This window comes from Nicotiana tabacum, chromosome 9 (assembly GCF_000715075.1).
Source record: "Nicotiana tabacum cultivar K326 chromosome 9, ASM71507v2, whole genome shotgun sequence".
Lineage (NCBI taxonomy): Eukaryota > Viridiplantae > Streptophyta > Magnoliopsida > Solanales > Solanaceae > Nicotiana > Nicotiana tabacum.
In genome coordinates this window covers 7,138,903-7,162,937 of record NC_134088.1, presented here as the reverse complement: position 1 = coordinate 7,162,937, position 24,035 = coordinate 7,138,903, and the positions used below count along the sequence as shown (strand labels likewise).

Genomic DNA, 24,035 nt, shown 5'->3' with positions numbered 1-24,035 from the left:
GGCGGAGAAACTGAGAAAGAATAGGGAAATCAAAGAGTGAGTCAGTGAACTATGAATTATGAAACCCTAGTATGTATATACTTAAGGGTAAACTAGTAAATTAGTTAATCCTTATTGGGTTATCGGTTTTTCCCAATAACAGAATTGCCAAACCGAACCCGAACCGATAACCCAATAAAATCTTTTTTAACTCGTTACCGAATCGTTAACCCAATAATCCAATACCGATAACCCAATAAATAATTAACGGTTCGGGTTATCGGTTTTACTCAATATATGCCCACCCCTAATTCCGACTACCCGTAACCCCACGAGCCCATATATATGATTAGTTTTTAAATTCGAGTCTAATCGACTCTCAAAACTCAAATTCTCATTTTCAAAAACTTAGGCAAAATTAAAAATTAAAAGGAAGGCTTAGCTGTGTATTTAAACAATATCTAAGTAAATTATTCAAGTCTAGTTTTGTTTGGTACGATAAAATTTATTTTTTAAAAAATATTTTTGCATTTATGAAAAATATTTTTCTTAAAATATCTTCTGATATTCAGTTGATTAAGTAAAAAAAATTATTTTTTGAGAAGACATTTATCAAAGATTGATAATCAAAATATTAGCAAATTAGATAGTGCTTTGATGAAATTAATTTAACTATTAAAGATTGCTAGGTGTGTAATTGTTAGTTGGAATAATTTTAGAAACTTAAATTTTTGATTTCAAAAAAAAAATAAGTTCCATCCAGAAGTGAGGAAATAATTTTTTTATATTTTAGTGAAAATTATTTTTCTTTCTGACAAAATATTATAAAAATAATTATATTTTTCAAAAATAGTATACGTCATACCTAACCGTTTTTCATGAGAGTGACTTTGACTTGGACTTAAAAATATTAATTTTTGACACAAAGCAAATTGAATTACTAAGCAATGGACAAAACTCCAGCTGTGAGAGCTTTACTTAGCAGGAAATAATTAATGTAATGAGTGATGGCTTAGATTGGGACTGCCTACTTGTATTATATGACCAACAAAATCTCATTAGTACATTAATTAATCAATGCAAGTGTGTCGAATTAAATAAACTTACAACGACACAAATGGTATATACCATTAAAGGAATTTATTTCGAAATTATCTACGAAACTAAGAATTCTCTCAAAAGTAATCATATACAAGAAATCATGATAATATAGATATCCATATTATCCGCCGGATAACCCGTTTTTTATCCGTCTCAAATACGGATTAGGTCGGATAATTTATCCATTTTTTAAATTACCCGTTTTTGACCCGCTTATCCGACCTAACCCGCTTGTTTGCCACCCCTACCCTCAGTTTTGCTTTTTTTTTTTTTGATTTAAAAGATAAGCTATATTATATTAAACATTGCGTACAGAGGCGGGATGCATACCTTGCATCCTATTACAAGCATATGCACCTTCATTGGGTGCTATAATATTTTGTCCAACTATTTTACTACTACGCATAGGTCTATTACTATTAACATCCATATTTACAATATTGTAATCACTAGAGTTAGGTCTATCATTATCCAAAACAGGTCCCTGCACTACACTCTTTTCCCTCTCAAAAAGTGACCTTGCTAAAACTGGGCTGTCATAAAAAATATGTACCATTGATTGTAAGTCAAAATTGCAGCCCTCCTTTGCTAGCTTGTCCGCAACTCCATTCTGCTCTCCGTACGCATGCATTACTATAGGTTTACCCAACCTGTCCAGGAGGTACCTGCAATCAGAAATTAAATTATTAGGTATGTCTTTAGTGGAAGTGAGTAATCTTAGTAAATCCTTTGAGTCCACTTCTACTTCTAGTGGTAGTAGATTACGATCAAGAGCTAATTGGAGTCCTTGCATTAAAGCATATGTTTCTGTTGTAGTTGGTGACTCCGCTGTAATTGATGCTGCAAATCCTATTACTCATTCCGCATTTGCATTTCGTATTAAACCACCAATACCAGACTTATTATTATTATGGGCACGTCAGTATTTAGTTTATAGAAAGGAAATTTAGGAGGTTTCCATTTAAGATTTTGTTGTCTCTTTCTCCTAATAGTATGCTTGTTAGCAATAAGATATGTAAATTCAGCAGTTTGTTGAGTAGTTAACTTTGTAGAAGCTATTGATGTACTATGTTTATAACAATTATTATTATGGGCTAACCAAATATTCCATAAACTCAAAGACAAGTATGTGGTTGGATTTATCTTGTATGGAACATAAAAGGTTTTGAAAGTTATAAGCTTATGAATCCAATTAGAATCATTCGAATCTTGTGACAAGTAAATGATATAATCAATTATACCCAAAGTCTGCCAATATATTTTAGCACTAATGCATTCTAGAAACAGATGCTTAGTGTTTTCATCTTTCTCATGGCAATATTGACATGTAGTATCTTGAATGATGTTGCAATGTTTGAGATATTCCATAGTGGGTAGTCTTTCTTTAAAAAGCAACCATATGAATCCTTTGATTTTGGGTTGAACAGGTAGCCTCCAAATCCAGTCGTAATTTATATAATTTGTTATAGTAATATTATGTTGTGCATCTAATATATTATACATGGACTTAGTACTGAAAATACCTGTAGGAGTTAAACCCCAAAAAATTCTGTCAACTTTGTTACCATATTTTGAAATATAAACCGATTGAATTAGATGTCTAATGGTATTGGGTAGGTCAAAAGGAATTTAATTCCAATCCCATCTCTCATTATCAGTAAAGGATGAGATAGTCACGTTTTGATACTCCAAAGGTAAAGGTCCATAGATGTTGATCTAATAGTTGTACCGGGTGCAATCTATGGATCCTCCCATAGCCTAATGTGTGTGCCTCTTCCTATATTCCATTTTATGCCTAACTGGCATAGGTTCCAACCAGTGATGATGTTAGACCAAATATTGGAATTCTTTTTAGCATGAGAAGTATGTAGATATTTGGACAGTAACACCTTAGCCCACATAGTGTTTGGTGAATTAAATAATCTCCATGCTAAATTTGCTAATAAAGCATTGTACTTATATCTTAACTTTTGTATTCCTAATCCACCAGTATATTTTGGCTTCGTAATATCATCCCATTTAACAAGATTCAATTTCTTTTTCTCCAAAGTAGAACCTCATAGGAAATTTCGTTGATACTGATCTAGCTTATGGAGAATATTAGAAGGAATATGTATATATTGCATTATATGATTAGGAAGTTGATTTAATGTAGATTTTATTAAAGTGGCTCTTCCTACAAGTGTTAAGAATTTAGACTTCCAGCCTGCTAATTTATTCTTGAAATTATCAAGCAAGAATTGGAAATCAGCATTTCTAGGCTTTGCTTGGAACACGAGGAATCCTAAATATTTTCCGAAAGAGGTTCCTTCTTTCATACTAAATGAGTTTATTGTAAAAACCTTATCATTAGTACTACAATTCTTAGAGAAAATAACTTAGATTTATCAAAGTTAATCTTTTGCCCTGAGCATTCTAAGAAGTTATTGAACACATCAATAATTGCATGGGAACTTTTAGTAGTTATTTTAGAAAATAATATTATATTGTCTACGAAGAAAGATGTGATAGTAATGGACCCTTATTAGAAATCCGGATAGGTTGTCAATTTAAGTAGTCCACTGATTGTGATATATTTCTAGATAATAATTCCATACACATAATGAATAAATAGTGTGACAAAGGATCTCCTTGACAAATCCCTCTCGAAGGTGTAAAATATTGGGTACTCGAACCGTTGATTAAAATAGAGACTGATGTAGTTGTCACACAGGACATAATTAAAGATATCATTGGTTGAGGAATATTAAAGTAAACTAAAGCATGTCTTATAAAGGACCATTCTAATCTATCAAATGCTTTTTCTAAATCAAGCTTTAATAACATGGCAGGAGATTTCCCTTTCATTCTAGCAAGATAATTTAAGGCTTCTTGTACTATTATGGCATTATCACAAGCTCTTTTACCTTGTTGGAAGCTTGTTTGTGTTGGTCCTATAATATTTCCTATAATTGGTTTAAGCCTATTAACTATTATTTTAGTAATTAATTTATAGACCGTATTACAAAGGCTGATAGGCCTAAATTGTTGGCTTCGTGTAGAATGCTTTACCTTAGGTATAAGGCAAAAAAGAGTCTTATTAAGATCTACTGGGATAGTTTTAGAACTAAACAAATTTTGACAGAAAGAGGTGACTTTAGCACCTACCTCCCTCCAGTATTTTTGGTAAAAGATTGGATATAATCCATCCGATCCTGGAGATTTGTATGGTTTAAAACTATTCAAAGCTGTTAAAATATCTTCTTGCTGAAGTGGTAATTCCATCATAAGTAAATCATTTGAAGAAATATGACAATTATAAGAAATCCTTGTTATATCTTTTGAGATTAGATGATCAGTATGAAATAAATTAGTGTAGTAATTTAGTATTAGATTACGAATTTCAGTACTAGAGTCTACCCAATTCCCAACATTATCTTGTAAAGCAGTTATTTTATATGTCTATGAAGGGTAGATAGATGATAAAATCTAGTGTTAGCACCCCCTTCCTTCAACCAATTTATTCTAGATTTTAACTGCCAGAATTCCTCTTCTGAACGAAGAATGTGACTGTATTCCAAAGTTAATTGTGTTTCTAAATTATGCAAGAAAACACTAGTAGGATAATGTACTGAAGACTGTAAGCCTGCTAATCTAGCTAGTAATTTTCTTTTTCGTTCAAAAATGTTACCAAAGATATTGAAATTCCAACGTGTAGCTATTCTCTTAAAATTTTCAGTAGTAGCTAATAAAGGTACATCATTCATCCATGTTGCATGAACCAGTTTTTGAAATTGAGGATGAGATGTCCACATAGTCTCAAATCTAAAAATTCTATTATAAAGAGGTTGAGGAGGTTCCAAATTAATAAGCAAAGGGTAATGATCAGAGTGAGTACGAGGTAAATGTATAACTGTGGAGTTTGGAAATAAATTTAGCCAATCATAATTAGCCAAAAAACGATCAAGCATTTCTAATATGACACGTCCATTTCTTTGTTTATTAGTCCAGGTAAACCTACTGCCCTGGGAACCTAAATCAATAAGGCTACATCTATACATAAAATTAGCAAATTTATCTAACCTATTGTTATTAATTGGTAGACCCAAACTTTTCCTTAGCTTCTAAAATTTCATTAAAATCTCCCCTATTAGCCAAGGCATACCATTATTAACATGCAGGTTAATTAAACTATTCCAAAGCATATCACGTAATTGATAGAGTCTACTAGCGTAAATAGCAGATAAAATCCAAGTAGGTTTTGTAGGACTAACCTGGACAAGGCAATGTATTTCCTGTTCCCCAACTCTCTTTTCAGTTACATTGATGAGAATAGCATTCCAAAGAACCACTAATCCTCCTATGAGCCCATTTGCAGGAGATTGAGCCATGTTACTAAAGTTAAATTCTTCACGTAGCCTTTCATGGTCATGCATATGGGTTTCAAGTAAAATAGCAAGAGTAGGTCTATGGTTATCTAATAAAGACCTAAAATGTCTCCTAAACTCTGGATTGTGAAAACCCCTACAATTCCAAACTAGAAAATTCATGTAAGAATTAGGGTTCCTGGTTGGGACAATGGATTCTTAGTCACTAGAGGATCCAGACTCAGTGGAAGTTGAAGAAGTGTTGGTATGATCACCATAGTATACTTTCCTACGTCGGGATTGGTGGTTGGTCGAAAATTGAGGCTGCATGTAACCATTTTCGGTGGACACTTTAGAATAAACTTTTTTCGAACTGTTCTTTGAGGTTGTAAAACTGAATCCCTTTTAACCACCAAAATTCTGTTCTTGTCTCCCTCATCTCCGCAAGAATTGTTATCAATTCCTCTCTTGTCTCTCTGTCTAGTTCTTGTGGAGATGGAGGGGGAGAGTGGACTGGGCTGTTTGGTTGAGTAAGACTCTCTAAAGGACTGAGTGGACTGGAATAAGGGGAGAGTGGATTGAATATGTCCAGAGGCTGAAATCACGGGGCAAAAATCTGGCCCATGTGATGTGGTGGATAGAAGGGTAAGAGGCTTACAGTTTGCTCCCACGCTGGACTCATTTGTGCCATTTGGTGTGACCATGGCTGTTGGGTTGAACTTGAAGCCTGTTGGTCTATCGGAAGAGGAGTCTGAGTTGCATACCATTGGTTCAGATTGAAAGCCTCCATTCCCAACCTCATTCCTTCCGTCACTATTTCCGCTAAGTGAGTCGGATTTTGTATCAACAACACCACCTCTTGGTTGTTGAGTTGTAGGGTGAATATCAGTGCATAATCCTGCAACCCCATTTCTAGCCAAGATTGGAGAGGGAGATCAATTGTCATCAGCTGAGATGTGTAAACCAGAGGTGATGAGCTCTGAGGCAACTGAGGACCAGCCATTGTGAGATGAGGTAGATGGAAGAATTGACTCCTAGTTCGTATACTCCAAGTCATACCTATAAACGTTGGCCTCTGCATTATCTAAGGATGTTTGGTGTTTCTGTGATGCAGAAGTTATACCAGTAAAATGGTTTGGAGTTTGAGTTGAGTGAGGATACGTATTTGAATTTAGAGTAGATAGGATTGAAGAATGATCATGATGATCTTCACATGGTAAATCATCATATTGTTTGCCTTGGTTTTGGGGAAGTTTAGGTTGAGAAGGAACAAAATTTACTGTAGCATGCAAAGTTGATATTGTGCTATTAATTGCCTAGTCCGATGTGTCTATCTTAGGAAGAGTCCCTTCTGAGTTGTCTATGTTTAATAGGTTTTGTAAAGGCTTGGTTACATGGCATGTCTTGATTATGTGGCATGCACTCTTGGAAAGACGTGTGAGAATTAACTAAAGATGGTAATTGAGGAACTATAGAGTTAGGGTTAGGAATAAAGGGATTGCTTGATATGGTTGGCCACTTTTCATGCTTATAGAAATGGGTTTTGTATATTTGTTGTGTAGAAAGATACCCATTGTCCAAGTTATCAACTATTGGGCCTTTATGAGAAAGATTTTGGGGGAGTCTAACGGCCCAACATTAGAGAGCATATGAAATTGAATGTATAATTTCATATTGGGCTTATTCAGATTCCCTTGCCCTTGTAAAGTGACCCGGCCCAAAACAGGTAATGTAGGGTTAGCAGACTTACCTGGTAATGGCAGCACCGACTCTACCACTTCTGTAGCCGCCCTTACCGCTGCCTGTTCTCTTCCCAGTTGTGGTTGTTTGGGTGGTTGTAACTTCTTCTTGGCAAAAACCACCGTTTTCCACTCATTATCCTTCGAGAGAGTAGCAGTAGGTGTGTTAATCTTGTCCTGTTGTTTATTGAATTGGTTTTTCTCCATATGTAGACTAATTATCTCAGGACAATTAAGAACTGGATGACCAAATTTGCCACAGTGCGTACAAAGTAAAGGTGTCCTATGAATATGTGTGTTTTTAAAGGTTTCTCCAACGGTACTTCAATACATATACGGGCATACCTACCTCGTGTAGTAGTTGAGGTACAAGTATCAATCTTTAGTAGTCTTCCTAACTTTGATCCAATCCGACTGAGTATTTCTAAATCATAAAACTCGGCAGGTAACTCAGGCATGCGTACCCATATAGCTGAGTGTGTAAGTTGAGTGGACGATGCTTTAAACTTTGGCTCCTATCCTTGTACAGTTAGGAAATGACTGAGAATAAACCAAGGACCTCCATGCAAAGCTTTGATCATATTTTCCTCTTTTTGGAACTTAATGAGGAAAAAATCAGAACCCAAATCAATTGGAGGAAGTACCTCTGTAGGTTTCCATAAATTCATCAGCTTATCATACATGATTTGGTGTGTAATCCTTTTACCAAAAAGCTTCACTATAACAGAGTACTTCCAAGGTTCATATATACGAGACTTATCAGTTGAGGAAATTGGTATAAAAGAGTCATCGTCAGTGGTAGTATGAAGTAATTCATCTGTTAGATCTAGAGTGTTTAAGGAGTGTATTAGGTTGGTTGAGGAACAAGGCAAAAGATATTTCTCGCTTAGTAGTGTTTGTAGAAAAGAAGGTATTTGTGTTTGCAGGGTTACGTCGTCAATTTGCATGGATCCTAAATTTGGTGGTTCTGAAACTTGATTACACTAGTCTGTTTGTTTAAGGGAATCAGCCATGATATGTGGTGTTTATGAGGAAGTTTTAAGAAAACAGTAGATATGTTCTATAATGGTAACGGTTGTAAGCAATGTTTTTGCATGGTAGAGAGTTTTTTAACGTTCTCACTATTTTGTTCTTTGATGGCATAAGGTTGCCCCTCAGTTTTGCTATTTAGTCTAAAAGTAGAACTCTAATTCACACTTGGTGCCAAAAGAAAAAGGAATTCTGTCTTAGTTATTGACAAAATGACCCAAATAAGGTTGAAATCCTGTCTTAGTTGAGGAACTGGGGAACAAAGGCGGGGAGAAGAAGTTATTCCAACTCGCTAAGGTGAGAGAGAGGATGGCTCGGGATCTGGACCAGGTGAGGTGCATAAAGGATGAGGACGGCAAAGTTTTGGTGGGGGATGACCAGATTAAGAAGAGATGGCAGACCTACTTTCATAAACTTCTAATGAAGAAGGGGATCAGGATAGTGTACTAGGTGAATTGAGGAATGGAGACAACCACCAGGAATTAAGTTATTGTAGGGACATTGAGGTCGATGAGGTCATGGAAGCTTTGCATAAGATGAGGAGGGGCAGAGCTACCGGGCCAGACGAAATTTTGGTTGAACTTTGGAGGTGTGTGGGTAGAACAGGGTTGGAATGGCTTACTCGGTTGTTGAATGTTATACTCAAGACTAATAGGATGCCTGAAGAGTGGAGGTGGAGTACAATGGTTCCGTTGTATAAGAACAAAGGCGATATCCAGAGCTGTAACAACTATAGGGGTATCAAATTACTGAGTCATACCATGAAAGTCTGGGAGAGAGTGGTAGAGATGAGAGTGCGAAGGACGGTGTCTATTTCAGACAACCAGTTTGGGTTCATGCCGGGGCGATCTACCACAGAAGCTATCCACCTTATTAGGAGGATGGTGGAACAATACAGGGATAAGAAGAAGGACCTTCACATGGTGTTTATCGATCTAGAGAAAGCGTATGACAGGGTTCCTAGGGAGGTCTTATGGAGCTGCTTAGAGGTTAAAGGGGTCCCGGTAGCCTACATTAGGGTGATTAAAGACTCGGGTTAGGACAGTAGGAGGTGACTCTGACCATTTTCCGGTTGTTACAGGGTTGCACCAAGGGTCTGCGTTCAGCCCTTTCCTATTTGCCCTGGTGATGGATGCCATAACGCATCATATTCAAGGGGAGGTGCCATGGTGCATGCTATTTGCTGATGACATAGTCCTAATTGACGAGACAAGACGCGGCGTCAACGAGAGGCTAGAGGTTTGGAGACATGCCCTTGAGTCCAAAGGTTTCAGGTTGAGCAGGACGAAGACGGAATACCTCGAGTGTAAATTTGGGGCTGAGCCGACGGAAGCGGGAATGAAAGTGAGGCTTGACTCTCAAGTCATCCCTAAGAGGGGTAGTTTCAAGTACCTTGGGTCAGTTATTCAGGGGACTGGGGAGATCGACGAGGATGTCACACACCGTATAAGTGTGGGGTGGATGAAGTGGAGGTTAGCGACGGGAGTCCTGTGTGCCAAGAAAGTGCCAACGTTACTAAAAGGTAAGTTTTATAGAGCAGTGGTTAGGCCTGCCATGTTGTATGGGACCGAGTGTTGGCCGGTTAAGAACTCACACATCCAGAAGATGAAAGTAGCAGAGATGAGGATGTTGAGGTGGATGTGCGGGCATACAAGGATGGATAAGATTAGGAATGAAGATATTCGAGAGAAGGTGGGCGTGGCCCCCATGGAGGACAAGATGCGGGAAGTAAGACTCAGATGGTTCGGGCACATTCAGAGGAGGAGCACTGATGCACCGGTGAGGAGGTGTGAGCGACTGGCTGTAGTGGGCACGCGGAGAGGTAGAGGGAGACCTAAGAAGTATTGGGGAGAGGTGATCAGACAGGACATGGCGCGACTTAGGATTACTGAGGACATGGCCCTTGATAGGGAATTATGGAGGTCGAGCATTAAGGTTGTAGGATAAGGGGAAGTTGTAGATATTCCTACAACGCACTAGAGTAAGACTAGCCAGTTAGGAGTTAATTTTAGGATGCTACTGATGCAAGGATTTATCTATTGGATATTAGCATACCTTCCATCTTTCCCGTATTTCCTATAATTCTTACATTGCTGTTATTTTGTTATTTTATGTATTTTATGTTATTTTGTGTTATTTAAGTATGAGTTTATTAATTGTACTAATGTTTCGTCTCTTTTTGCTGTCTTGAGCCGAGGGTCTCCGGGAAACAGCCTCCCTGCCCCTCGGGGTAGGGGTAAGGTCTGCGTATATATTATCCTCCCCAGACCCCACCTGTAAAATTATACTGGGTTGTTGTTGTTGTTGTGTAAGGTTGACTATTGTTAATTTGGCAACCAGAAACTTTTAGCTTTTGTTAACTTCACTGAAATAAAAACATAACGAAGTATGTATACTATTGAAAGGAAAAAAACGTGACTAAGTATATTCTAATTACTAGTGAATTTGATCACGCTTCGCGCGGTCATAAAAAATATTTTTTGGAAGGTAAAATTAGTAAATTTCATTGATAAATGAAAAAAGAAATATACAAATTTTTTTAGTCGTTGATAAGTAAAATAAAAGTAAAAAGAAATTAATTCATTCATTTACACCATAAATGAGTAAGAAAGTAAAACTAATATGATAATAAAAATAAAAGCTTTACTAAAAAGGAAAATAAAAGGAGAAGATTATCGTATTCTTGTTTATACTCAATTGAATCTTCCCAATTGAAGTTTTGGAAAGCTTTACCTTGGAAGCGATGCACGGTATTTGACACCATATAATATCTTTGTTACATGGCTTTTGTTATATGTTCATCTATGTCATTTTCGAGCTAACAAATGCATACTTTGGAGTTTTACCCTGTCTTTTGACCGGATATGAATAATACTGGCTCTTAATAATTTACATTCTTTTGATATGTCCTTAAATTTTAAATACCCATCAGAGTGCTTAACTGCAACGTCACATGTATAGAAAAATATTATCAAATATTACCACTCATAAGTCCAAAGTGAAGAAATTTAAGAAAAAGAATGACAATTTAATTGCAATCTTTTGCTTGCACATAAACACATATGGACAACAGTGAATTTTGAGACTCAAAATTTTCTTTTTATTCTATTAATAAGGAATATGAAAAGTTGACATTGTAATACGTTGATTTAAGTTTTTTATTACAAGGAATGGGAAAGATTTGAGTAGAAATAGTTCTGAATTTTTATTATTTCATTTATTTTAGTTTTTATTCTTGTTGATGCATGAATTGTAGAACTATTTTGTAGATTCAAATCATAGTATTATCTGAAAAATATCCATGTGTTAAAGTAATACATATAGAAAGCAAAGGATGCAATGGAACTTCAGAGATTTGAGAGGCCTAAAGTATTTTCTGAGAAGTACAAGGAAACATCAAGGAAGCAGAAGCAAAAAAAAAATGAAAAAAACGAACTCCCTTATGTCAGTTCCAAAGTTCTCTTTGAACAATTATGAAATTCTGAACTTTAAAATAAAAGTATTTCAGGGATCTAAAACATGTTGAGTATTTAGTTGTCCAAAAAATAAAATTAAAGGATAGAATTCTAATATATCTTAGCGTAGATCTTTTTTGCTCCAATGACTTTGACATAGAGATGACCCAAACCATAGTAAGCAGAACAAATTTGTTGCAAGAGAAGTCATTTCAATGCCTTGTTAAAGTGCATTCTGACACCACCTCCTCTTGCATGTATATATTTCTCCTAAAATTTTGTTACTCTCCAAAATATAACTCCTTAGACATGGGAAAGAAAACGTTTTTTTCCTTTACAAATGTTTAATACACATTAAATGACAATATTAAGGATGCCATAAATATGATATGTTTAATATTCTACAGATTTTTTAGTCACCAAATAATGGATAAAAGCCAAAAAAAAATGAGAAAAAAGATAGAGGACTTTCTTGAGCTATAAGAGGTGCCACATCACCTTTTTAATTCATAGCTTTATATATATATATATATATATATATATATATATATATATATATATATATATATACTAAATTTGTCTAATTGTTGATTAAGACTTATCTGATCAGTGTAGGTTGTTGGAAATTCATATACAAAAAATAAAAAGAGAAGTTGGTATACCACCACAACAACAATAATAATAATATAAATACCGTAATTCTACAAGTGAGATCCGGAGAGGGAAGTGTGTATGCAGACCTTACTCCCAAGGGTGTATGTAGAGTTCAACTAACGGGCTCAATTGAACCCATAGCTTTCGATGCGGAGTAAGAATTTATAAGTAAAAATTCATTAAAATTGCAAAAATAATATATATGAACCCATAACTTTAAAAATATAATGAGTTTAATGCTAAAAATCTTAAAGGTTGAACCCATAAGGTTTAAATCCCGGATCCGCCTATACTTACTCCTACCTTTTACGGGTAGAGATATTATTTCCGATAGACGCTCGACTAAGGAAAGCAAAATAATAAGAGAAGAAGACATGTAAAGAGAAGTAGCAACAACAAAATAATAAGAAAATCGAAGCAGAAGAAACATCAAATAGTAATAAAAATCTAAGCAAAAGGAAATAATAGTACTACTAATACGAAAAGGCAATACGCTCGACTACCTACTACCCTTCAACTCTAATTATCAACTTCCACACCTTTCTGTCCAACATCATGTCCTCGATAAGTTGAAGATGCGCCATATTCTACCTAATCACCTAATCCCAAACTTCTTAGACCTACCTCTACTCCTCGTTGTGCATTCTTATTTTTTGTTCTTTCCATATAGTATACTGCAACGACCTAGTGCAATCCCACAAGTGGGGTCTGGGGAGGGTGAGATGTACGCCGCCTTACCCCTACCCTAGACGGGTATAGATGTTATTTTCGATAGACCCTTAGCTAAAGAAAAGATAAAATAAGCACTGGTATCAAGCAATGACAGTACTAGATATTTAGAAAACTGGGGCTAAGATACCAAGATACAAGATGAAAGAAGCACGGATAACAAATAATACAATACAAGATGTGTAGTAATAGCCATCTAAGGATAAAACAACACTATATTAACACTAATACTACGGAAACAAGAAGACAAAGGGAAACACTCGACTGCCTACTAACTTTCTAACCCTAATCCTCAACCTCCGCACCCTTTTATTGAGAGTCATGTTCTAGGTTAGCTCAAGATGCGTCATGTCCCACCTAATCACCTCTCCCCAAGATTGGGGCATCTGTGTTTCTCCTTTTAACATGTCCGAACCATCGAAGCTTCGCCTCTCGCATTTTATCTTCCACATGGGCTATTCCCACTTTGTCCCTAATAATTTCGTTTCTAATTTCTATCTAACTTAGTATGCCCACACATCCATCTCAACATCCTCATTTCATCAATTTTTATCTTCTAGACATGGGAGTTCTTGACTGGCCAATACTTTGCCCCATATAACATAGTCGGTCTAACCACTATTTTGTAGAACTTGCCTTTAAGTCTCAATGGCACATTCTTATCGCATAAGACACCGGAAGCGACCCTCCACTTTATCCCCAACACTCCGATACGATATCTGACATCCTCATCAATCTTCCCATCACTCTGAATCACAGACCCCAAATACTTAAAACTCTTTCTCTTAGGAATAACTTAAGCATCAAGCCTCACATCCACATTCGCTTTCGGGGTAACTCTGCTGAACGTGCACTCTAAGCATTTTGTCTTGATCCTGCTCAACTAGAAACCTTTAGACTCAAAGGTATGCCTCCAGATCTCCAACATCTCGTTAACACCACCTCGCGTCTCATCAATCAGAATTATATCATCTACAAACAACACACACCAAGGCCCTCTCCTTGGATGTGTCGCGTCAATGCATCCATCGCCAAGAAAAATAAAAACGGGCTAAGCGCTGATCCCTGATGCAACTTCATATCAACTGGAAAGTACTCCGAATTTCCTCCGCCATCCTTACCTGTGTCTTAACTCCCTCATGCATGTCTTGACCGCTCTTATATAGGCTACAAACACTCCCTTAGTATACTGCAATTTATGATTATAGTTCGATCCATTTTAGATAAAGGTGACATCATCCTAAACATTGAGATGTAGGGTATGTTTGGTACGAAGGAAAATATTTTTCATAGAAAATATTTTTCTAGAAAATATTTTTATGGAAAATAAGTGAGTTTACCACTTATTTTCCCTTGTTTGGTTGGTGAATAGAAAATTTTTTCCGAAAAATATTTCTAGTGTTTGGTTAGAGAGTAAAAAATATTATTTTAGAAAAATATTTTTTTATGTTACTCTCTTCAACCCCATTCCCCCAAGTCCCCATGTTTCCTTGCTCCCCTCTCTCCCTTAAATACCCAACATTTTTACGACTTTATTTTCTTCAAGAATTTAATTATTTTTATAAAAATTAACACAAACCCAAAGGAACTAATGTTGCTTTACTTTTTTACGCAAAAATAACGTTAAAATTTGTGCTCCATAGCTAAAAAGAAAATATTCTTTTTTTTTGTTGAAAAAAGTACTCTTTCTACAACATGAAAATATTTGTTGAAATAAAAAAAGATATTTTTTTTACATCATGAAAAGAAAATACTTTTTTTGTTGAAATGAAAGAAAATATTTTTTCTATGAAAAGAAAGTACTTTTTTTGTCGAAATGAAAAAAAAAACTTTTTATATCATGTAAACAAATATTTATTTGTTGAAATGCAAAAAAAAATCTATGTATAACATGAAAAGAAAGTAATATTAATAATTTTTTTATTTAGGATGAGAGTGGGTGGGTAGGCGTGGGGGTGGGGCGGGGTTGGGGGTGGGGTTGGGTTAGCGAGGGAGGGAATAGGGCGGGGAAAGTTGAGAAGGAGTTTTGGAAAATGTTTTCTCTTCTCTTGATAAAGAAAATATTTTCCTCCACTTTGAGGAAAATGAGTTCATAAGGAAAATATTTTCCAAAACATTTAATCCAACCAAACATGAAAAAACCGTAAAACACTTCATACCAAACACACCGGTAATCTCTAGATATTTTCACAAAAACATTGGATGATTACACTTCATAAAATAATTAATTCCCGAAATTTGATGGAAAACAATAATCCTAAATTTGATTTCAACTATATGATAGCTATTTTGTTTAGAAAAGGACAACCTAACATCATTTCGTAATATGTACCTATTAGTAAAATATTTTCTTGATAAAAGAAAATATTGCGTGCAAATCAATCCACATTCAAATATTCTACGTGAAGCTTTTTGTTTATTGAAGCAAGAAACCATAGACAACTAATTTTAATGCAAAACTTAAGTGAAGAGTAGACTGTTGAAAAGTCCTCATCACTTACTTTGCAGATCCAATCATAATATTTAATTGCAATTTAGAAATCATGGTGTTTACTTAAAGTCTTAAAACGGTCAATTAAAAAATAGGTTTAAAAAAAACTTAAAAAGTAAGTTATTGTCTTAGGATTTTTTGTGCAGAACTTAAAATCATAGTTCATTTTTTATCAAGTTTGAAGTGGTTAACCAAACCCAAAAAGATTACAAAAGAGGATTCAAGTTCAAATACAGTCAAATCTCTCTATAACAGTCTCGTTTGTTCCAAATATTTTTGAACGTTATAGCGAATTGCTGTTGTAGAAAATATATATTATAAAAGAACATGAAATTTGGTTCCGAAAAAACTTAGCTTTCATAGTGAAGTGTTGTTATATAAAAATGTAGTTATACAGAGGTCTGACTATACTGTTGCTCTTTTAGGCAGGTAGTTGTGTAACAATCTTATCTCTTATCTAGTTAAGACTTGAATAATTTGTAAGAAGATTTTTTCCTTTTTTTTTTTGTAATAACCAAGAAATCACCAAAATTCATGATTTAAAATTTTGTGATAAAATAGCATTTTTTCCTACTTTTTTCACTTAAATATCAAGCTCTTTTCTATGCCAAAAGTCGAACTCGTGACTCAGGCCTACACCACGTGTAGTTAAGCGCAAGTTACACATTTAGCTAGTCGGGCAAAAATAATAATATTTGTTAGGAAAATATACAAAAATACATGCCGATTATGTATAAATATGTTTAATATATAAATTTTTTTTTTTTAATTATTATTTTTAAAAGCGACTATACAGTGTAATTTTCCCTATAGTTTATCTGAAATAATTTATAACGGTAAAGTTTGGCCAAGCTATAATCTATGTTATACAGAATATAAATAACTTGCAGTAGAACTACTTAATTCAAGTATAATTTGGAGCAGATATAGGTAAAAATTAATTTTTCTTCTACTAATGTTTCGTAGTCTATAAACTTACATGTGTTGAAAATGTCCAACAATAAGGGATAAGGGGGTTTAAGTTATATGTCCTAACAGTATAAAAAATATATACAATCAAGTTACTTAAAAAGTAATTACACGCAAATTTCTATTATATACATTAATTGGTATCATATGTTAAACAATACTGTTACTACCGGTTGTTTCGTTTGCTTCGGTTCTATTATTTTTCTAGCTACTGTTATTTGTCATTACAATTGTGATCTCGCTTTTCTTAGTCGAGGGTATACAAGAAACAACCTCTTGACCTTCACAAGATAGGAATAAGACTCTGTACATACTACATACTACCTTCCCCAGACCCCACTTGTGGAAAACATTGAGTATGTTGTTGTTATGTTAAATAATATTGATACTGTAAAAAATCTGTCTTAATTAAGTCACAGAATCTACATATTTTACTGCATGAAACAAGTTACATCAGTCCACTGAACAGCTAGAAATTCAGTTAACATATTCCAACAGGAATTCAAAAACGAAGAAAATCACCCATCATCCATTAACTTAAAAGAAAGATTACAAATACATTATTCAACTTTGGGGCGGGCCGATGCACAAAGCATCCCGCATTCACGCAGGGTCCGCGGAAGGAGTACTTCCAAGGGGCGTGATACAGACAGCCTACCCTAATGCAAGTATTAGTGGCTTCTTCCATGGCTCGAACCCGTGACTTATAGATCACCGAAACAACTTTACTGATGCTCGGGGCTCCCCTTCAAATAAATCATTCTAACTTATCTCAGAGAACTGAACAGCAGGAGCTTTAAACAACTCTGATACAGTAAGGGAATGAATGACCCTATCTTCCAATTTGGTATCCCTTAGATCCCTATATAATCAAAGATAAACCAGCAACTAAACGAAAAAATCAATCAATAAATAACAATGCACAAAAGTGAAATGGAGAAAACTTTAGTAAGGAATAGTTTAGCTTCCGTTTTCAGGGGATGCTTCGATCAGCCTCACTGACCGAGGAAGCATGAACTCAGTGAATATAGGATAATGGGACGAAGGATAAAAGCCATCGATGTTGTCGTTCACCACCTCAAACGAGACGGGTATTAGAGATCTGCCTCTGAAAAGGATCCAGTCCACATGCAGATCCTGAGTTTGACGATCCCAGCACAGACAAAGTGCTCGGAATACTAACTTGAGGAACTCAAGAGGTCCCTGCTTCGTACCTGATAGAATCAAATGGTGATTTTCATAGGTCTCTCATGTATCGGAAATTAATATAGCAGTGGGAGGATAACAAAACCTTTGAATCCATGATACGTCCGTATAAGGGATACATTTTTCCTCACACGAGCATTGGGCCAAGCGTCTCTCATATCACCAACAACTCCATGCTCTCTGAGAAGTAGAACATGTCAGCTATTGATATATTTCTCCTTAATGTTCCATACCGTATTACAGTCCTAGCATTGTTAGCTCATATAAAGAACCAAGCAAGTAGGATCGTGATATCATTTCATACTATAGCTTTCCTGCTAGTTTATTTACTTTATTCTTCCGATACGCTAATAATCCATGGTCATAAAAATGAAAAAGTGAAGCTTTACACTGGATCTGTTACTTAAAAAAGAAAAAAATTATAAATAAAAAATAGTTGCCATTGCTCATATAAGAGGGAAAGCAACATTGATCTATAATGTCTTCCCCGATATATTCACATGACAGAGTATGATGAGGCTTAAAACTACATAATTTCCAGAATAATAAGAGATATATTGACAAGTCCTTGACCATTGTGCAGTAGTAAATAATTTCCTGAATTCTTTCCTAAATTAATCATGTTCAGAAGAGCAACCAATTTCACACGATAGTTCCAAATTAATATTTCAATAAATATATTCCATTTACTTTATCAGAAGAGACAACATTAAGCATTTGCATATTATGTTTGATAGATTAACCTAGCATTGCAAAAAATCCTACAAGTTCGTTAGTTAACCGTTGTCAAATTAAAACTTTTAGCAATATTTCCCTTGTTTGGGTAATTAAAATTTTAGGCGGGATTACGTGGTTTATAGGAAAACCGACCAGTTAAGTGGTCACTGCAAGCTCAAGGTCGTGAATAACTTGATACCAGTAATCAAGGTACTGTAATGATGATATAGAAGTATATAGTAGACATTAAATGGCAACGGCATTATTACCTAGATCTCCCAAGAAGAAAACGGCCCGTAGTGGATTCCTTTTGGGTGTTAAATCCTCCACAGTACACGACCGGTAAGCTAGGGGGTAAGGATGCAATATGCTGCCAGGTAAGCAAAGCACCTCGCCTTCGAGCACAAGGACTGAACTCATCCATTGTTGTATTAACAATCTGAAATGAAAAACCTGGTGGCTCAACTCCTTTAAGCTGGAATTGCCCACGTTGCAGTGAACAAAGCACTCAATATCCCATGCAGTCAAAGAACAAGTAACATGACAAGTAAAATTAAAAAGATCAAAAGGATATTGCCCACGTTGCAGTGCACGGTACTGTAGAACCCCAAGACATGCTTCCGGGCACCGAAGGTGATTCAGACAACCAAAATGTTCCCCCTTCTAAAAGCTCGACCTTCAATCAAAATCAGATGAACTAAGATAACATGTATAAAACAGTCCGCTTAACCCTTACATCGATTTACAGAAGGAAGAATGATTCTTTAAAGGGGAAAACCTTGTCCTTGTCATAAAAAATGGTACAGTGTTGATCAGAAGTGTCTTCCGCTCCTTTCCTTGAAATTCCAAACTGCTCATACCCTAGTTTGATAAAAGATAACACGATTAGCAAATAAGAGACCAACTATTGGCACCTTCACTAACACTCCAAAAGAAAAAAGAAAATCACAAATGCAGCTCCATAATGTACTTATCAATTAAATAAAACCAAGAATAAATTACACCTTTGTTATTCCTAAGACAACAGAATAATTCCCTTAGATTGAATATGAATAACGTATTGTAAAATGCATCATCCTATTTTCCGTGAATAAAGTAAGCAAGGTAAGATTACACATGATATTCAGTAATCATAGAAGAAGGATCGAAGGTACTTGAAAGTCTTCTTTATATGACCAGCAAAACCGTAGTTTCAACTTCAAAACCCACCTCTCTACTTTTCTCCACCTAAATACTAAACTTGCAACAGCCAAATTTCAAATTTGTGATGTTCGTGTATCACACATCCCCTGCTATACTACATTTTGCGGTTAAACAAAAGCCTTGGGGACAGAAGGTATTTGAAAGTCTTAAAGTTACTCTAGCCGCTATAGCTCATATCTATCAATTATTATACAGAAACATCACTTTAGGAGGCAATGAAGATAGTGCTTGAAGAAGATCCTTCATCTATTCCACATAAACAACATGACCATAAACATCAACTGGGAAAAAATTATGTAGCTTTAACTCCTGTTTTTCTTCTAACTTTATTGTTTTTCTCTCAATTTGCACAATAACATGTACGGACCACCTTGTTTCAATCCCTTTTCTCTCTCCCTACATTCCTCCTCATACTTTTAAGTCATAGATAGGCATGCTAGAGCCTAGAACTCGGGAAATAGGAGATACACGATCCTAATGCTTATTAGTCAATATCATTACCAGCCTCTCTTTGCCTGCTACTCTCTCCTGTCCAGAATTTGCAAACGCCGGGCCACCTAAAACCAACATCTTAACTAAGTTGACAGCCTTTGATTTTTCAAGTCTCAAAAACTGGATTTTTTTGGATAAATATCAACTAACACACCTCGACTGCAACTCAGAGGCTGAACTCATTTCTTTGGAATCTTCAGATAAAGAAACATACTGCCGGCTCAACATCTTCCAAGTGATATATACATTTAATGGCTTCCAGAAACAAAAATTCCTATCATTCATTAATCCCATAACTATCTCGGCTTATTTTTGTTTCAATTTTTTTTGAGAAGACTCCCCTTTCCTATCCACTAATGTACAACCAGAAGCAGTCTTTTGCTGGAAGGAGTTGTACATAGAATGCCCTACAAGCAAATTTCTTTTCTGCTTTCTGGCCACCTCATAAAATTGTGGATCACACTCTAAATTGTGAAAGGACTTTGAGAAAACAAAAAGGCAGTTCAAAGAGTTGGTTTAGTAATGAGAAAATACTACAAGGAGGATCTAAAGGAGATTTGAGCCGTATTTACTCAGAGAAGAAAGGGGCACATTTCTATAAATAATATTCATTATTATGGATATGTGATAGTATTAGTTCCATTGGTGTCAAAGTGAAGGTGCCAAACAAAATGAGGATGTAAAAGATAAACGAAAAGGACAGTGACCATGCTATCTTTCATAAGAAGTCAGCACGACAGCAAATAGTCTTAGCTCATCCGCACAGATCAAAAGGTGAGGAGATATACTTACCCTTGCTCCATGAACGTAATACGAGAATAAACAGAGGCCTGAATCTATTCAACAACACGTCTTTCCCAGAAAAAATCATTCTTAGACTTGTCAATAGGAAAAATTGTGAAACCAGTAAAATTTTACAAACTGAAGTTGAGGTGATATACTGCTGTAAGGCCTAAGTTTCGCAGGATGGAAGCGGGATGATTATCTGAAAAACTAGTTTACCAAGACATAGGATGCGCATATACCACTCTGCAGTTCATCCGATGTTAGTTTTTTCCAAAACACCATCTTCAGAAAAATGAGACGAATAATCGTCAGAAGAAGACGAGAGTCAAGTCAAAGAATATCCTATCGTGAGACAGCAAGAGCAGCTTTCTAAACACCATCATTGTTCTCTTTACCCAATCCCACACCACATTGAATACTACATCCTCATTTAATGTATGTGCTTGTAATGAAGAAAACAAGAATAGTATGAAATTTATGAGTTGCCAACCAGGCTTTCTTACCGACCTACTTATTTTTTAAGCTAGACTTCTAATTATCCAATACAAGCTCTTTCTTGATTAAGAAATGCTCAATCTCTTAGTCTCCGTATCATGTTTGAACAATAACAACTAAAGTCTGGTCTATATACGGATGCACATTCTTTACATGACATAAGCTCGAAGCAACAACCAGAGGAAAAGCCAGGATTTGAAGCTTATGAGTTCGAGATTCTAGTTGTTTTCAAATTACTGGATTCTAAATTAATAATTTGTACATGTTAAGTAGATTTTCTCAAAACAAATATGGGGTTTGGATCAAAGCTACTAGGTTCAGCCGAACCCGTAACACAAAGGCTAGCTCTGCCCTACAATGACACCTTGTCAAACTGACATCTGTCTCACACAACTATTTTGAACAATATTGCACAAACAAAAACAACCAGAAAAGCTACATTAGCTGCAACATTACCCCGAGTGTCATAGTTTTTGATTCTAAGGAGCAGAAGCATGTAGACACTTTGAAATAATTCTTCATAAAAGCAAAATAACAAATTCTTCACCTCAAAAGTGCAGTGATGATGAAGCTAGCTATATTCTAGCTACAATCAAACCTCTTTATAACAGCCTCGCTTCTTCTGAATATTTTTGAATGTTATAACAAAGTGCTGATATAGAAAACATATATTATAACATAATATGAAAATTGATTCCGAAAAAGATTGGCTTTTATAGTGAGTGTTGTTATATAGGTATGATGTCATAGAGAGCTAAAAATAAAAGATTTATCAAAAGTTACCTTGCAAGCACTGCTGAAGATAGTCCAACTGTGACTTCACACCTAAAGACAAACACAAGCAAAATATTACTAGTAAATAAACATTGATTAAACAAAAGACAATCCATTTTTCATAATACTTCCTTATATCTACACCAAAAGGAGAAAAATTGCAAAAAAAACACAAACCCCATAAACCAAAACACAAAATCAAAGCAACCCCAAATCACACATTTAAGCAAAAAACACAAAACCAATCAAGATCCACTTAAAAATTGAGGAAAAAGCAGTATTCAAACCTTGTTGGGTACAGAGAATCATAGGAGAATAACTAGTGATAACACTTATACACAAATCTTTCCTCTTTTCCCATGAATTCGGACTGTCTTCTGGCTGATCTTCAAGAAGATTAAAGGTCATTACACTTAAAGAAACACTCATTTTTCTTATAAAATCAGAACTTTTTTGTATATTCAAACACCCTTTATCTACATGGTCATGAATTAAATCTTCAAATACAAATTCAAGAACACAACAACAAAGTTAAAGATTGCTTCTTTTTTTTCTTCTCTCAAAGTTGTAAATTTTGAAGTGTGTAAGAAATGTAGCGTATTTTTTCTGAATAATGTACAGTTTGGAGTCAGAGCTGCGTGTAAAAAGAGAGCAGCAGAATCAATCAAAGACGTGTCTGAAACCCAAAAGAAAACAGTGGCCATTTTCAACGCTCGCACGTGCGATGTCAAAAGTGTGAAAACAGTGGCGGTTTTTTCTTTTAATTTAAAAAGTAAATTTTTCCGATTTCATTCCGGGAATTTAGAGCCCGTTTGGGCATAATTTATTTTTTTTTCCTTTTTTTCCAAAATATTTTTTTTTTGCGAAATCAACTTTGTTCATAAAATTTTCAATTTTAACTTGAAGATATATTTTGGAAATTTTTCAAAAATTTTAAAAACTCCAAAAAAATATTTTTCAAAATTTTCACTCAAATTACTCACAAAACTTTAAAAACAACTCAAACTAAAATTTATGTTCAAACACAACTTTAAATTTCAAACCATTTTCACTTTTTTTCCACCATTTTTCGGAATGTTATGATTCTTATGTCCAAACGCCTACTTAGTAGGTGTTTGAAGTATTTTGTTGAAATTGAATGTAAAGAAAAGTCGAAATTGAAAAAAATAAAAATGGAATCTGTCAATCAATATTTTAATACTTTATCAGTATTTTAATTTTTTTCCACATTTGGTGACATCTGCATTAGGGGCCGATTAAATTTGAATTCATGCTGAATACCACGTTAAGGGCTAAAACACTCCCTAACAAAATGGAATTTGTCATTAGTATTTTAAATGATAAAGTTCAATTTTTACCACTGAATTTGACACGGGCTACATTAATAATTCCGAGTGACTTTTTCATACTTGAAAATAATATGATACGTGCATAGATGTTCTTCTCCTACGGCTATGGATTTTTTTTCGAGGTTATTTTCATTAGAATATTTTAAAATGTGATAAAAAATTCAAATTTTACCAGCAAAATTGTGGTGGACAGGCAAGGATCACAAAATTTTTAATTAAAAATATCGGGTTCGATCCCTGAAATGAAATCGTCAATAGTAAGAAGCACTTTATCCAAAGTGAGATTGTCTCGACGAATTCGAATTAGTCAGACTCCAAAAGGGGTTTAAAGCACCAAGTGAGAATGCAAAGAGGATGTCAGTGGTCTTGGTGCAACAAAAGAGAGGGTACTTATAGAATATACAGTAATATTGATTGGGCATTGGGAAACTCTTACTGGTTCATGCAGTATGGCTATATAGAGGTAGTATATGAGAACTATGGGGTCTCTGATCATTTACCCATAGTATTATGTACTGAGA

At 35.1% G+C, this 24,035-nt stretch overlaps 1 protein-coding gene across 1 annotated transcript; it reads right to left on the bottom strand.

Annotated features, from left to right (window-relative positions):
• Nucleotides 1–16,900: 16,900 nt before the first annotated feature.
• LOC107790798 (uncharacterized) lies at nucleotides 16,901–22,821 on the bottom strand. Its single transcript, XM_075221417.1, has 7 exons — nucleotides 22,453–22,821; nucleotides 22,175–22,216; nucleotides 19,194–19,276; nucleotides 18,991–19,091; nucleotides 18,685–18,900; nucleotides 17,784–17,878; nucleotides 16,901–17,706 (listed from the first exon to the last, which is right to left on the bottom strand). Exons 1-7 carry the CDS (start codon nucleotides 22,592–22,594, stop codon nucleotides 17,453–17,455), a joined length of 933 nt encoding a protein of 310 aa, XP_075077518.1. The 5' UTR covers nucleotides 22,595–22,821; the 3' UTR covers nucleotides 16,901–17,452.
• Between the last annotated feature and the right edge of the window lie 1,214 nt (nucleotides 22,822–24,035).

What these genes read in the sequence shown, in the direction of transcription:
- LOC107790798 (XM_075221417.1), bottom strand. Translation starts at nt 22,594, where the DNA reads ATGAGTGTTTCTTTAAGTGTAATGACCTTTAATCTTCTTGAAGATCAG. An exon ending in TTTCTTCTTGGGAGATCTAG is followed by an intron (nt 17,879 to 18,684) that starts GTAATAATGCCG and finishes TCTACTTCTCAG; the next exon opens with AGAGCATGGAGTTGTTGGTG. An exon ending in GACGTATCATGGATTCAAAG is followed by an intron (nt 17,707 to 17,783) that starts GTTTTGTTATCC and finishes TGATTCTATCAG; the next exon opens with GTACGAAGCAGGGACCTCTT.